The sequence below is a fragment of the Rhynchophorus ferrugineus genome, unplaced genomic scaffold (genome assembly GCF_030347505.1).
Source record: "Rhynchophorus ferrugineus isolate W39M unplaced genomic scaffold, kcgeb_rfMv2 rfM5, whole genome shotgun sequence".
NCBI classification, from domain to species: Eukaryota; Metazoa; Arthropoda; class Insecta; order Coleoptera; family Curculionidae; genus Rhynchophorus; species Rhynchophorus ferrugineus.
The window spans coordinates 19,115,329-19,130,404 of NW_027472584.1; the positions used below are offsets into that span (position 1 = coordinate 19,115,329).

The window sequence follows — 15,076 nt, forward strand, 5'->3', positions numbered from 1 at the left end:
TAATTCAATATTTAATTAATAAAACTCTTTCTAGTTAATTAATAATGACTATATTCGTTAATAATATAATAAATATTTATTATTGATTTCGATTTATTCTAAATACATTTTTGTGAAACCGAGAAATATTTTTTTATATTATTATTTATTTAAACTATAATATTTAACTATATATACATTATTAATGATGTTTCTTTGAAAATTTGGCGCCAAAATAATTTTTAATAGCTTCAAATATTATGGAGTTTCAAATTTTACTGACATTTTAAAGAAATTATGCATATAAAATATAATATTTAAATATATTTTTGTAATTATATATATAAATAGTTGTTCTATATATATTTAGATATTATTATTTCCCAATAAAACTTACATTTAATGCGGGCCTTAATGGCTGAGAAGTACTCATATTTTCAGAAAATGACATCAACAATTAACACTTCAAATAAAAAAAAACACTAAAACGGTTAATATCTATCTGTGATATATCTATCAGAAACCAGTCTGCATTTGTATTATCTGGCGCGAAATAATCACAAACGCTGTCGATTGTAGGCTTAGATCAGAGATGCATTGTTCCTGTTCAACATAACAACGTAACGCATGTTTTCTTATATTTCTTCTGGTTTTAATTCATAAACTGTTGCGAGACGAGCTACACGCTGTTCCATGCAACCGGCGCAATGGAGAGTCGGACTACTAAACCCATGTGAGCTTCCTTCATAGCGGCCCATTCGACTGTGGCCGAATACTCACGGTTAAAAACGATATTCTTCTCTTTAATTTTATTTAAATGCACGGCCACAATTGATGTTATGATTGATTTAATTTGTTCTGGATTTTTACGATGCTTTCATTGTTCGATGCTTTACTAATTTCAAACATAATTTTATTATGTTTTTTTCGCGTTATTTCGTTGATAACAGTTTTATATAAAGCGTTCGATTAGTAATTTATTCTGAATTATTCAATACTTTGCGTTTTACTATAAAAACGTTAAATTTAATTGTGACTACAAGGTGTTTGTATTTATATTGCTGTTTTTTTCATGTCAATCTCATTATTTCTTGTTTTAAATACATAATAATCAAATATAGTTGAATATTGATGAAGATTTTGAATATACATTATTATTTGTTGTTAAATTTACATATAGTCGTACTAGTTACTACAAGTACGTTAATTTACACAATGTTCTCAAAGCTAATGTAATTTTTATACAATACTGGCGTTTCTTCAATACTTTGCGTTATTAGCATAAAAACGATAAACTGTATTGTGACAACTAGGTATTTATATTTATATTACTGTTTTTTTCCATGTCAATCTCATTATTTCTTGTTTTAAATACCGTATATATATATATATATATATATATATATATATATATATATATATATATATATATATATATATATATATATATATATATATATTAATAAATACGTGGCTCAGCCATGCCGGGTCAGAAAGTATGGGAGGGCAATATCTGATAAGTATGGCGAGTAGTACAAAAACCTCCAAATAAATGATTCTATGTGGGTTTTTGCTGATTTTCTTTCAACGTTCATTTAGTGATAGTCTGATGATCCTCTATTAGGCTTGACCTTGATAAAAGTGTTTTTTAATCAAATAAATTAACATCGATATTTCGGATACGACAGAATCAATATACTTAAAATTTCAATTAACACTAGAGCACTTTTCTTTGAAATAATCAAACAAACCCCTTCTGTTCACAAAATTCACAGCAAAATAACGCATAATAAGGAGTAAAGTGGAATTCTAGAGCTAAAAGGAACTTAATAACATTATGTCATCGATGGTAAATCCACCAAAATTAATTCCCAGTCCTAGTATAAACATGATGGAGTGATATTATCATCAGGGTTAATGAGATTAACCAAATAAAATAGGAAATCATCTACGTATCATTAGATTAGTAATGATACGTAAATGTATAATTAATAATATACGTGGCTCAGCCATGCCGGGTCAGAAAGTGTGGGAGGGCAATGTCTGGCGAGTATGGCGAGTAGTACAGAAACCTCCAAATAAATGATTCTATGTGAGTTTTTGCTGATTTTCTTTCAACGTTCATTTAGTGATAGTCTGATGATCCTCTATTAGGCTTGACCTTGATAAAAGTGTTTTTTAATCAAATAAATTAACATCGATATTTCGGATACGACAGAATCAATATACTTAAAATTTCAATTAACACTAGAGCACTTTTCTTTGAAATAATCAAACAAACCCCTTCTGTTCACAAAATTCACAGCAAAATAACGCATAATAAGGAGTAAAGTGGAATTCTAGAGCTAAAAGGAACTTAATAACATTATGTCATCGATGGTAAATCCACCAAAATTAATTCCCAGTCCTAGTATAAACATGATGGAGTGATATTATCATCAGGGTTAATGAGATTAACCAAATAAAATAGGAAATCATCTACGTATCATTAGATTAGTAATGATACGTAAATGTATAATTAATAATATACGTGGCTCAGCCATGCCGGGTCAGAAAGTGTGGGAGGGCAATGTCTGGCGAGTATGGCCAGTAGTACAGAAACCTCCAAATAAATGATTCTATGTGGGTTTTTGCTGATTTTCTTTCAACGTTCATTTAGTGATAGTCTGATGATCCTCTATTAGGCTTGACCTTGATAAAAGTGTTTTTTAATCAAATAAATTAACATCGATATTTCGGATACGACAGAATCAATATACTTAAAATTTCAATTAACACTAGAGCACTTTTCTTTGAAATAATCAAACAAACCCCTTCTGTTCACAAAATTCACAGCAAAATAACGCATAATAAGGAGTAAAGTGGAATTCTAGAGCTAAAAGGAACTTAATAACATTATGTCATCGATGGTAAATCCACCAAAATTAATTCCCAGTCCTAGTATAAACATGATGGAGTGATATTATCATCAGGGTTAATGAGATTAACCAAATAAAATAGGAAATCATCTACGTATCATTAGATTAGTAATGATACGTAAATGTATAATTAATAATATACGTGGCTCAGCCATGCCGGGTCAGAAAGTGTGGGAGGGCAATGTCTGGCGAGTATGGCGAGTAGTACAGAAACCTCCAAATAAATGATTCTATGTGAGTTTTTGCTGATTTTCTTTCAACGTTCATTTAGTGATAGTCTGATGATACCCTATTAGGCTTGACCTTGATCAAAGTGTTTTTAAATCAAATAAATTAACATCGATATTTCCGATACGACAGAATTAATATACTTAAACTTTTAATAAGCACTAGAGCATTTTGCTTTGAAATAAACAAACAAACCTCTTCGGTTCACAAAATTCACAGCAAAATAACGCATAATAAAGAGTAAAATACAATTCTAGAGCTAAAAGGAACTTAATAACACTACGTCATCGATGGCAAATCCATCAAAATTAAATTCCAGTCCTAGTATAGAAATGATGGAGTGATTTTATCATCAGTGTTAATGAGATTAATTAAACAAAATAGAAAATCATCTACGTATCATTAGATTAGTAATGAAAAGTAAATTAAAATATCAAAAGCAATTTATTGGTACCTTTGATAGCTGGTAAAAGTGATCGAAATGTACATATTAACCTCAAGTGCTAATTAATAAACTATATATATAGCCATGCCATGTTCAGTTTAAAAGATATCTGCGGTTTGTTATAGTTTAAGGTCATATTCTGACACTGAAAATAATCATGGTTTTATGCAACTAAATATCAATTATGGTTGACGATTTAATTCAATAAAACGACTATTACACAAGAGAAATTATTACTAACCATTCGGTTTATCTGAGCACCGAAAGGTTTTTGAAATATTATTGATTTTTATCGGAGTTTTATATTTAATTGTAATACTTGGTGGAGTCCAATTCAGCTGAGAGGTACTGATTATTATTGCATATCATTACCTTCGCAGTTGAATAACAACTTTTTTCTCATTGATGAAATACTAGCTTCATTTTTAGGTTTAGAAAAATGTACCGTAAATTAAAATAGTTAAATAATGAATTGAGATTTGATTTTTTTGGTTGTTTTTGTTGCTTTTATCATTATTTAAACTCAGTTTGCTGTAGAAAATTAAATCATAATAATTTGTCGAAATTATATTTATTTATTTTGAGAAAATGATAATAATGTTTAGGTCTGTCAAACGTTTAACATTTTGATATTATTTATCTAAGTATATTCGTCTTGTTCTCAAAGAAATTGTGTGAATATTTAAAGATTTTATACAAACTATTATTAATAATATTAGGAACATTGAGGCCTGTTTAGAATTTTATTCAGAACTCAAATAATCGATATAGATAGACATGTATATTGTCTCTTAAGAGTTTCACCAGCGAAATGGTTACTTTTTCTCCCAGTAAAATATCTAATTTAAGATTGATGTTCTTTCTCATACATAAAAAAGACAAATTTAGTATATAAAAAGTTGCGGCAGAGGGCGGTAAACGGACTCGATCGAAGTCAAAACGAAGACGCCGACAAGAGAAGTTGGAATTGTGCAGGTACGGGCTAGGAACCAACCAAAAAATTACCTTATAAATATTTTTTGGAAATAAACCACATATAAAAAATCATCTACTACTAAAAAATTATTCTCAAACATTAACACATAATATAATTTAAATTTTGTTTATTTAAAAGTACTAAGTATTTAAAATTAATTACCAATACTTATAGCTATATAACCAATGAAGAACTACTCGATGACGTCGAAATCAAATAATTTACGAAGTTATCCAAGATTTCGCCTTAAATCATGAAATAAGGTTACTAAATCATAGTAATATGGAAGCAATACAGCTACTGAAGATTAAAGCGAACCAAATAACAAGAACTTGTACAGTGTATAAGTGTTTACTCTTAATTTTAAGTAGTCTTTTTTAACAAAAATAAATTTAGTACAGTACAATCACAAACGACGACTCGTCACACAGAAACCCTGCTTTATGCTTGCAGAATAGTAATTAGGGTTTTTATAGCAGATTTGCTTAGCCATAAGTATGTAATATTTTCGTATGTAATGTCGAGTTTTACGCACAAAAATATGCATTACTTTTCTTAGTTCATAAAGAAGAAAAAGCTGCTGAAAATCAACGTTTAGTGGTATAGACTTAGGGTGAACATGCTCCAATGATAAAAACATGTGAAAGGTGGTTTTGACAATTCAAATGTGAAAACTTGAAAACATTTGAAGGTGAAGAATTGCGTGGGTTATTCGACAGTGATTTATTATATTGATCCCTACCAACAACAAATGATTTGAACTGGACATTGCTCTAAAAACGTCCAAATCCGATCAAAATAAAACCAGTCACATAATTAATGAAATCACTTGGAAGGGACGTTATATTGTACCGGCCGTACGCTCCATACTTGACCCTTGCACAGCAGCACATCGCCGATTTCGAAGAAGTTAAAAAATGGCTAGATAAATGATTTAGTTCAAAGAAGTAACTGTTATGTTGGAAAGGCATCCATAAAATCTCTGAGGGATAGAATCAAATATCCAATATATTTGATATTATATAATTTAACTATGCATTGCAAATAACATGTTTTCTTTACAGAGAAAAAGACGGAAGGGAATTATCGACACCGTTCACTGGTATTGCTAAAATAACTGTACAAATTAGTTTAAAATAATGTAAAGATTTCTCCTTATCAACATTTCATTTATGCTACTTATGTATAATGAGATTTATATTTAAAAATATCGATATTTTTCACCGATATTTTTTCAAAAAATATTATCTAAAATCAAAAAAGATATTCTCTAAACATTATAAAATCGATTAATCTATTTTTGCTAAGCTTTTTGAATTGGTACTTAATTTTAAACGTTTAATGTGATTTGATACTTTATTTTAAATGTCTGAGAGATAGGGTCAAAATTTATAGAATCAGATGTAAAATACATTTGATATTATATATTTTAACTTTCCATTGCAAATAACCAGTTTTCTTTACAGAAAAAAAAAACGGAAGAAAATTACCGACACACCCGGTAACTAATATTGTTCAAAGAGCTTTACAAATTAGTTAAAATAATGTAAAGATTTCTCCTTATCAACATTTCATTTATGCTACTTATGTATAATGAGATTTATATTTAAAATTATCGATATATTTCACCCGATATTTTTTCAAAAAAATATTATTTAAAATCAAAAAACATATTCTTTAAACGTTTTAAAACCCATTTATCTATTTTTGTTGAACTTTTTCAATTGGTACTTAATTTTCATCGTTTGGTGTGTTTTGATACTTAATTTTAAAGGTTTATTAAATGTCTTGAGAATATCGATGTTTTTCTCGCCGGCCGATATCCGTAATATATGTATATATATACGTGATGATATAGCTCGGTATAAAATCAATAAACGAATAAAATCCGCTGAGTCCTGGCCTGCGTGTCCGGGCTACTGTGGGGTCAAGGGTCGTGTGGACGTCGGGCGTGTCATCAGTTGCGACGCCAACCTATGGACCCGAGGACGTAGCGCTTGCGCCACGACGACGACAAGTGACAATCGTCCTTTCAGTGACAATTTTATTTAGACTCCGCCTTCTAGCCGTATGTATACTTAGTTTAATACATAGACCGGCTTTATATAATATGTAGACAAATTAGATCGGTTTTTTCCACCCGCTTATGTACAAGGGAACGACCTCAAGCTGTCTTCGGTTAGAAAAAAGAAGAATTACTGCTTTTACATATTAAAAATATAGTATTTGATACATATAGACAATATTCATGAAAAATAAGGAACATTCTAATGTCTGGACTTATGTTATGTTTACCCGAACATTAGTTTATAATGGAATAATAGTATTTCTATGTATTAAGTCTTTGAAATGTGCCTGAAAAACTGAATCTTTGGTAGAGTATAGTTGATAGATCTATATTTTGTGTACTAGCCTATAACTTTTGGTCATTTTGAAACTTTATTGTGAAAAATCGGTACAGTATATTTTATTCAAAGTATTGCTAAAGGATAACCACTACTTTTTTTCCATATTTCAAGTAATTTATGGTTTCCATATCGAAAGAACGATGTATCGTTTAAGACTATCCCTGAATCGGTCTATTTTTTGTATCTTCACAGGTAATGAATCGTTGCTTGGACAGTTCACGACTGATATATCGAAACAAGTAGTAATCAGAAGGAGCAGGGTCTGGATAATACGGCGGCTGGGCTAGCACTTCTAATTTTAATGTTTCCATAACACCGTTATGTCTTCGTATCGCTCAGTTGTAGTCGATAGTCAACCCCATTGTTGATTTTAGTAGGTTTTAGCAGGTCTTAGTATACTAAACCAAGTTGATCCCACAAAATACAGAGCGTTAGCTTGGAACCACGGATATTCGGCTTTCTCGTTGATGTTGATGCATGACCAGGTGGACTTCATGATAGTTTTCGCTTTGGATTATCGTAATGGATCTAATTTTCATCGCTAGTAACAATACGATGTAAAAAAACTTTCCGATTTTCATGCGGCACAAAATATCCAAGCTTTTGGACCATTCTGATGATCTTCAAGCGACTTGTTTCTTGTGTTACTGACAACAAATCTGCATTTGTTTGCGTTTTACATGGATCATCATCGAGCTATGCCTTCAAATCCTCCTCATCAATTTTTTTGAGTGTTCCGAATGTTTTTTAACTCCGGTGTCAAAATCATCACTTCTAAAACATGGAAATCAGTATTCGCACGTTGAAACCGATGAAGTATTGTTGACATCAGTTTCACACAGCATTCTAAGACATTCAGGTGCCTTTTTCTTCAAATTAACCATAAAAACAGGTAAAAACATGAAATTGCCCGTAAATGCCATTTACTCGATAAAAATTCAAACATGTTCAATACACTAAAATTTTTTTTGTTCACACTTCGACCAAATGACATAGACTGAAAAGTGAGTGTTCAACATGAAGTTGGTTACAAATGTACCCAATGAAATTTAATACAAAGTAACACCATCTGTTGTAAATTCTTTAAAATTAATAGACCTAATATAATATATATATTTATTATGGTTATTTTTTAGGGTATCGTAATTTATATTACAATATATGAAGATGTGACAAGAAAAAATAAATATTCCTGAATATATTTAAAGCTTTTTTCGGTAACATTGGGATTTATTTTCTTTATAATGAAATAATGAGTTATATTGTTATTAATAACAAAAAACCGACTTACCCAAACATTCCAGGCTTTACCAATCGTCTGTTTTATTGTTAATTTATTTTAATATTGAGGTATGTTGAATATACTGTCTTAATATTATCATTCAAGTTCATATTTTTAATTAAATGTTCACGGTGTATCGACACGCTATTTTTCCATGATATGAGCACTAAATTCAAAATGTCACAACAGGGTTTTTTCGCGATATAAATCAGTGTCTTTTTTGTAGTTAAATTAACTAAGTCATCTGTGTATTTTTTCAATGTAAATAAATTCATTTCCTTTAAAATAATATATAGTTTACCAAAAATTTGGATTTGATCGAAATATTCCTTAGAAAAACATCTAAATTATTGATATATTGTCAGTTTGTGAACACATATCACCGAGAGCAATGGCATTTCATTAGTTTTAAAAATGTAACGAACGTGCAGCGCTAGCAGAAGTTCTATAGACTGATCCACGGTGAGTGTCGGCCGCATATTGAATCTCGCCGCCTGAGCGCAACCGAATCGACCGAAAGAGGGCGCCTGGAGCTGGAAGTCAGAGGCGTATTTCAGGTGACAACGGTTGACGCCTCGCGCAAGCGCCCTCGCTCTCTGGTGACATCCCCACCGTTCTGGTGACAACCGGACAGACCTACCCACCTGTATCATTGGCTCGAATGTCATCCAATACTGGGTCTACGGATAAGTTGGGTCCCTGTTTCGCCGCTATTTTAAAATTCTTGTCATTCTTTTATGATATGATATTCGAAAAGGCGGACCTTTTTATTCCGTGTCTTTTTGGATATGTATGTAAAAAGTTACTTTTACAACGGGCAGGAAATAAGGATGTATGTTTATTGATTTAGAAAACTTTTCATTTGATACGGGTGGATATATACTGTAAAGTATACCACACAAAATCATAAACATAAAATATTAGTTAATATTTATGAGTTATTTTGTTAATATAGTATAAATACAATTAATGTAACTGTTAGTATTAAAATTACGTGAATAATTACTATTTTTAAACAATAAAAATGGTTTCAATCGATCTTCATAGCTTTATCTGAAAGACAAACCCAGAATATGGACAAAATAATATGAACACCTGAAATACACACAATATTTATTTATTAATATCGCGTTGAGCTACTATTTACCTTTAAAGGAGCTGTAATTCTTCGCGAAATAGTGTATCAACAATTTGCAATGGAATGTTGTCTTATTCTTGTACCAAAATATCGGCCAATAGCTCCAGTGATGTTGGAGATGGAAATATACTACTTACTCTCTTCTCTAAAACCCCCATAACGGTTCACTTTCGTTGAAGTCTAGCGATTGTACTGCCCAGGAAAGACGTTTAATGATATACTGATGCCCCTGAATCTATGGCAAAGCTTCGTATTCACTTACAATAATCCAGCTGTTGATATAAATGGGAGAACCAGCTGGTCATTTTTTTATGATATGATGTTTTGAAAGACGGGGTGTTATATTCTGCTTCTTTTTATATATGAATGTAAAAAATTACATTTATAACGGGTACAAAATAAGGATGTCTGTTTATTGATTTAGAAAACTTTTCAATTGATACGGGTGGATATATACTGTAAAGTATACCACACAAAATAATAAACATAAGATATTAGTTAATAATTTTGAGTTATTTTGTTAATATAGTATAAATACAATTAATGTAACTGTTAGTATTAAAATTACGTGAATAATTACTATTTTTAAACAATAAAAATGGTTTCCATCTATCTTCATAACTTTTTCTGAAAGACAAACCCAGAGTATGGACAAAATAGTATGAACACCTGAAATACACACAATATTTATTTATTAAGATCGTGTCGAGCTACTATTTACCTTTAAAGCAGCTGTCATTCTTCGCGAAATAGTGTATCAACAATTTGCAATGGAATGTTGTCTTATTCTTGTACCAGAATGTAAGCTCCAGTGATGCTGGAGATGGAAATCTACTACTCACTATCTGCTCTAAAACCATTATGGAAGATGTTTAATCGCAATCTTATGCTCCTGAAACCACGTTAAAGTCATAGTAAATTCTTCATGATTGAGGGTATCAAGATATTCATTTACAACGATCGGACTAGTGATATGAGTGAGAGAAACAGTTGAATATCACGATATTGCCACCCAAATAATAACAGAATAACGCCTTGCCTATAGGAAGCAGGTAGTACTAGTCTTAGTATTTTTGGTGTTCGTCATATATAACCATCCGTTTGTAGAAAACAATTGAAACATGCGACAATCCAATCACCAATTGTCTGGATTTTATGACCGTTGAAGTACTGTTTATCTATTATATAGTATTTTGTTTATCGAAAGAGAATTATTCAAATCAGCGTTGAGTTGTTCTGTCACCCTTGCTGCGATACTTTTAGGTTATGTAGCTACATTCTTTTTAATATGCGTTAGTCTTTGTCAGTTAACTTTGGGTTTCTCCTATTATTCCTTTTCACCGAAGATGTTTTACCATACTTTCTGTATGTTGTCATTACCGTAGATACTATCGCTCGTGAAACATTGTACAATTCAACTGTTTTCATCATATACGCAATCACTTACATAGTCAGTGTTACCAACAAAATGTGCAATGTGTTTATATTATTCTGTCTGTCCCTGTAGTAACAAATACAGACTAACAAACATTCAATAAAAAAAGCTTTTATTTTTACGCATCTAATAGGTAACAAACAATATTCCATTGATAACTGTAACGATTATCAGACCATAAAATCGATTATAATCAACAATCAAATCTAATTTAAACGAAATATACATTTCATTAATGTCAGATGGTCATATCGATACATTGAAATGAATAATTAGTCATAACATTCGTCTTGTTCAAAAATTAAATAGATCATTAGTGAAGGTTATGGTCATGCTATATGTAATAACCTTAAGTGATACCGATTTGATTAATCTATTGTTTACTTGATGCATGTATAACATTATGTGTGTTCCGTCAATTCGCTTTAACATATATAATCTCATGTTTTAATCGAGACGGTATTCTCATTGTTTTTATATCCGAAATTTTGTCGATTCATATCGATAGATAAAAATGTTGGGCCAAAACTATAAATAGGGTGTTTTGAATTTGATACACCCCAAACATACACCGTGAATATAGGTCAGTATGGCCCCCTTTCAACTATTTACTAGGGAATCATCCCCTAGCTGGCCTAGTTTCTCCTGTTATGAGAAACGACCCTAAAGTTGTAGCGGTATCATAGATTGATAAGAACAATAAATAAATCCGTTTTTCTTCCTCTGTTACACGTAAATTACTGGGATAATGTTCGATATCGTTTCCGAATTTGTTTTGTTTTGCTAATATCAAAGCCACCGATTCATTATGAAATATTATTAACGAACTATAAACATCTAGTTACGACGCAATATAAATTAATATAAATACGTTATTTTCAATAGAATTTATTACATAATTATCACGAAATTTTAATGTATTCCAACAATTTTTGTTTTTTTAATTATTTCCCTATTAATAAACGATAAACAAATATATATAACTGTTAATTATTAATATTGTAACTTGCTATAGATATATTTGTTATAATTTTAATTAAATATAAATAAAAATTCATACAATACAATTTTAATTTGTTGCTAATCGGAATTGGCGTATGTTTTGTAAATTATAATTCAATATTCATTTTATTTTTGCTATGATGATATTAGTTAAATAAATATAAATAAAATAGCCTAATTAGTTTTTGATAATAATTGATTTAAATTAAACTTCGTTACTGATATACATTTTTATCATTTATATCAAAACTATAAATATATGTGAACTATATAATTTTACTTCAATAATCATTCGTTTTCTTAAATTTATTGTTTACACTAAAGATTGCAGATAATTTGTTAATTCTAACTTGAGGTTCAATCGGCTTAAATATCAAAACAATGAAATCAACAGAAAAATAATGTTACTGTATGTATTATTAATTTATTATTTTATTTTATAATATTATAGTATAATTGTACTTCCATAAATATATATATATATATATATATATATATATATATATATATATATATATATATATATATACTAGTAAAGAAGTTAATAAAACTTTAATCCATTAGTGACAGGTACTATTCCATTTAACTAGATCAAGTTGAAAATTTATATTCGAAGCACTATGACATTTAAATAATCTTGCAGTTAATAATAATTAATAATACTTAATTGACACTAAATCGAAAATAAATCTAAAAACATTGGTTTAATTAAGCCGTGTAAGATATTTGTCTACCTAGAATGGACCATCTATATTCTTAAAGACCTTCAAAATACACCTAAATAATCTTATGATACGTAATATCACTAAAAACAAAGCATAAAATATATATGTCATCATCCCAAACTATACACCAAATGAGCACTCTTTCAAGGTGCGGTGACCTCTTTGTTAGTACTTGAACTAGTCGCAAATCTACAGTTGTTATTTTTGTTTACGTAAACTCTAAGATAGAAACTCGAACCTCTTACAGTTTTTCTTATAACACAAATAGGCCGTTTTCCCCAGACATTGTTCCTTCGAATTATCAGCTATTCCAATTAATACCCTAAAATGAATTGAGTTTTGAATAACCTCAATAAACTATCAGATCCATATAAAGAAATAGTGATGATGTTTATTACATCAATTGGTATATTTTTATCCTAGTTCTTCTAATTAATGAAGCATTAATTTTTACAAAGTAACAGCGAGGATATATTCAAGGTCCTAATATAATTTCAGCTAACTCCCTAAGTGGTAACCAAGGATATTATGTTGTATTCAAATTCAACAGATCAAGTTTACATGACTACATATACAGCAACCAGTTACTGTGAAATTATTTAATAAAAATAAATATTACAAACATTTTGGTTAATGAATTAGTACATATATATAGTTCATGATATTAACACTAAGCCAACAAAAAAATATTGTGAAGCTACACCTGGTGGCTACGGCTGATATTAGGTCAACTAACAAGGTCAGAATCGAATACAGAATATCTCTGGTATTGAATTAGATTTATTTAATGATTATTAAAGTACAGAAAAAGTGTGATGAACGATAGTCAGTCAAAACAACTTACGTAACGTATATAGAAAAAAAATCAATACCAATCAATGCAATATACTGTAACAGTAATCGAAATATGAAGAAAGCTTTTTTTCTATATATAAAACTGGTATTATACACGGTTCAGAGTACTAATAATAAATAACAAACAAAAAAATAGTAAAAAAGGCTCCATCTGTTGGCGATTGTCGATACTCAGTTACATTTAAATTTACCAGGTCAAGTTTAAAACATTTAAAACTTTACCATATATAGAAAATATGTTACAATGAATAGTATAATCACCATTTGATTATATAAAACTAAGTTAGTAAGATTATAAAGCTAATAATAATACACTAAATCTAATTCATAAAAAATATGTGATATTTATGTCTAATTTATATATATACTCATTTATTTATTAATTAGTATATTTAGATATTATTATTAATTTTATCCAGGCATTTCACCAAATCAACTACAAATTTAGAGCTTGTTGATCACATTCCAATAATGTTCAAACTAGTCGCGATAATTCCGAAGAATAATAACAACAAGCCCAATCTTACTAGCAAATTTACTAATGGGAACACATTTAGACTTATAATGCAGAAACAAATCAGTTTAAACGTAAGATTCAAAAGAACAAATTCGGTCTTCTACAAAAGAAGCTGACACGACATCAAGAGATAAATTAGAATATGAGGTAAGTTACCCCCTTGGAAATAAAGAATTGATAAAACAAAGACGAGAAGTTGAAAATGTATGGCACAGAAATGGAAAGGCTGTAGAAAACAACAATATTTAATATAATTAGTAATCAGACAAGTAAAAAAAAAAAGAAATTACACAGTCCGGAAGGAGATAAAGATTACTCGCTATGGAAAGCAACAAGGAGATTTAAAAGACGAATCATTGGAGTACCGCCTATTCAAAATGATCCAAATGATTGGACTCGACACAATGATGAAACAGCTGAATTATTTGCAGAACATTTAGCTAACGTATTCAAACCGAATGATATAGAATCTACAATATATACAAATCCTGTTTATCAACAGAAATTGACAACAATCTCAATACTAATAAGGATCCTAGTATTGATGATATTTCACCTGGGTTATTAAAAGAGTTGCCACGAGAAGCATTCACTATGTTGATATATATCCTCAATGGCTATTTGAAACTGAAGCATGTTCCGGAACATCTTAAGGTTGCTCGAAGTAATTATGCTTAAGAAACTTAACAAACGGGCAGAACAAGTTGCATCTTACTTATATTTCACTGCTACCTACGATATCAAGATTATTTGAGAACTATTAAGACTATTATCTTTGCGAAAGAAAATTTAGTAATTAGGATGAACTGGCATTCTCAACACTTACACCTCTTCTGAAAGGAGTTTCACAGAGTAGTGTCTTGGGACCACTCCTATATCTGCTCTATACTCCTGATATCCCAACAAAAGAAACATTACATGGAACATATGACGACGACACAGTTATCATGGCAAAATATATATCTGGACCTATATCTATAGAAAAGGTAAAACTAACAGTCAGCAAGACCTAAAAATCGACTAGAAACTGTAAAATATAACTTAATAGCTCCAAATCTGTCCATCTTAATTTTGTATTGAGGCGAAATAACAAAAACCTAATTATGTCACAAGGATGTCCGATTGATCAAGCCAGAATCGGCTAAACATCTCACTATACATCTCGATG

The 15,076-nt window shown here is 30.0% G+C and overlaps 1 protein-coding gene across 2 annotated transcripts in view; it reads right to left on the reverse strand.

Annotated features, from left to right (window-relative positions):
• LOC143197057 (zinc finger protein basonuclin-2) overlaps positions 1–8,376 on the reverse strand; it is a 332,352-nt gene extending 323,976 nt beyond the window's left edge. The window contains exon 1 of one of the 2 annotated variants that reach the window (XM_076405142.1): positions 8,246–8,376. Coding sequence is in view for 1 of the 2 variants with exons in the window: in XM_076405141.1 (XP_076261256.1) it covers positions 377–430 (54 nt within the window). In the remaining variant the exon portion in view is untranslated. Of the gene's footprint in view, positions 1–376; positions 499–8,245 lie in introns of those variants that run through there. The other variant, XM_076405141.1, reaches the window with a different exon arrangement.
• Positions 8,377–15,076: the final 6,700 nt, after the last annotated feature.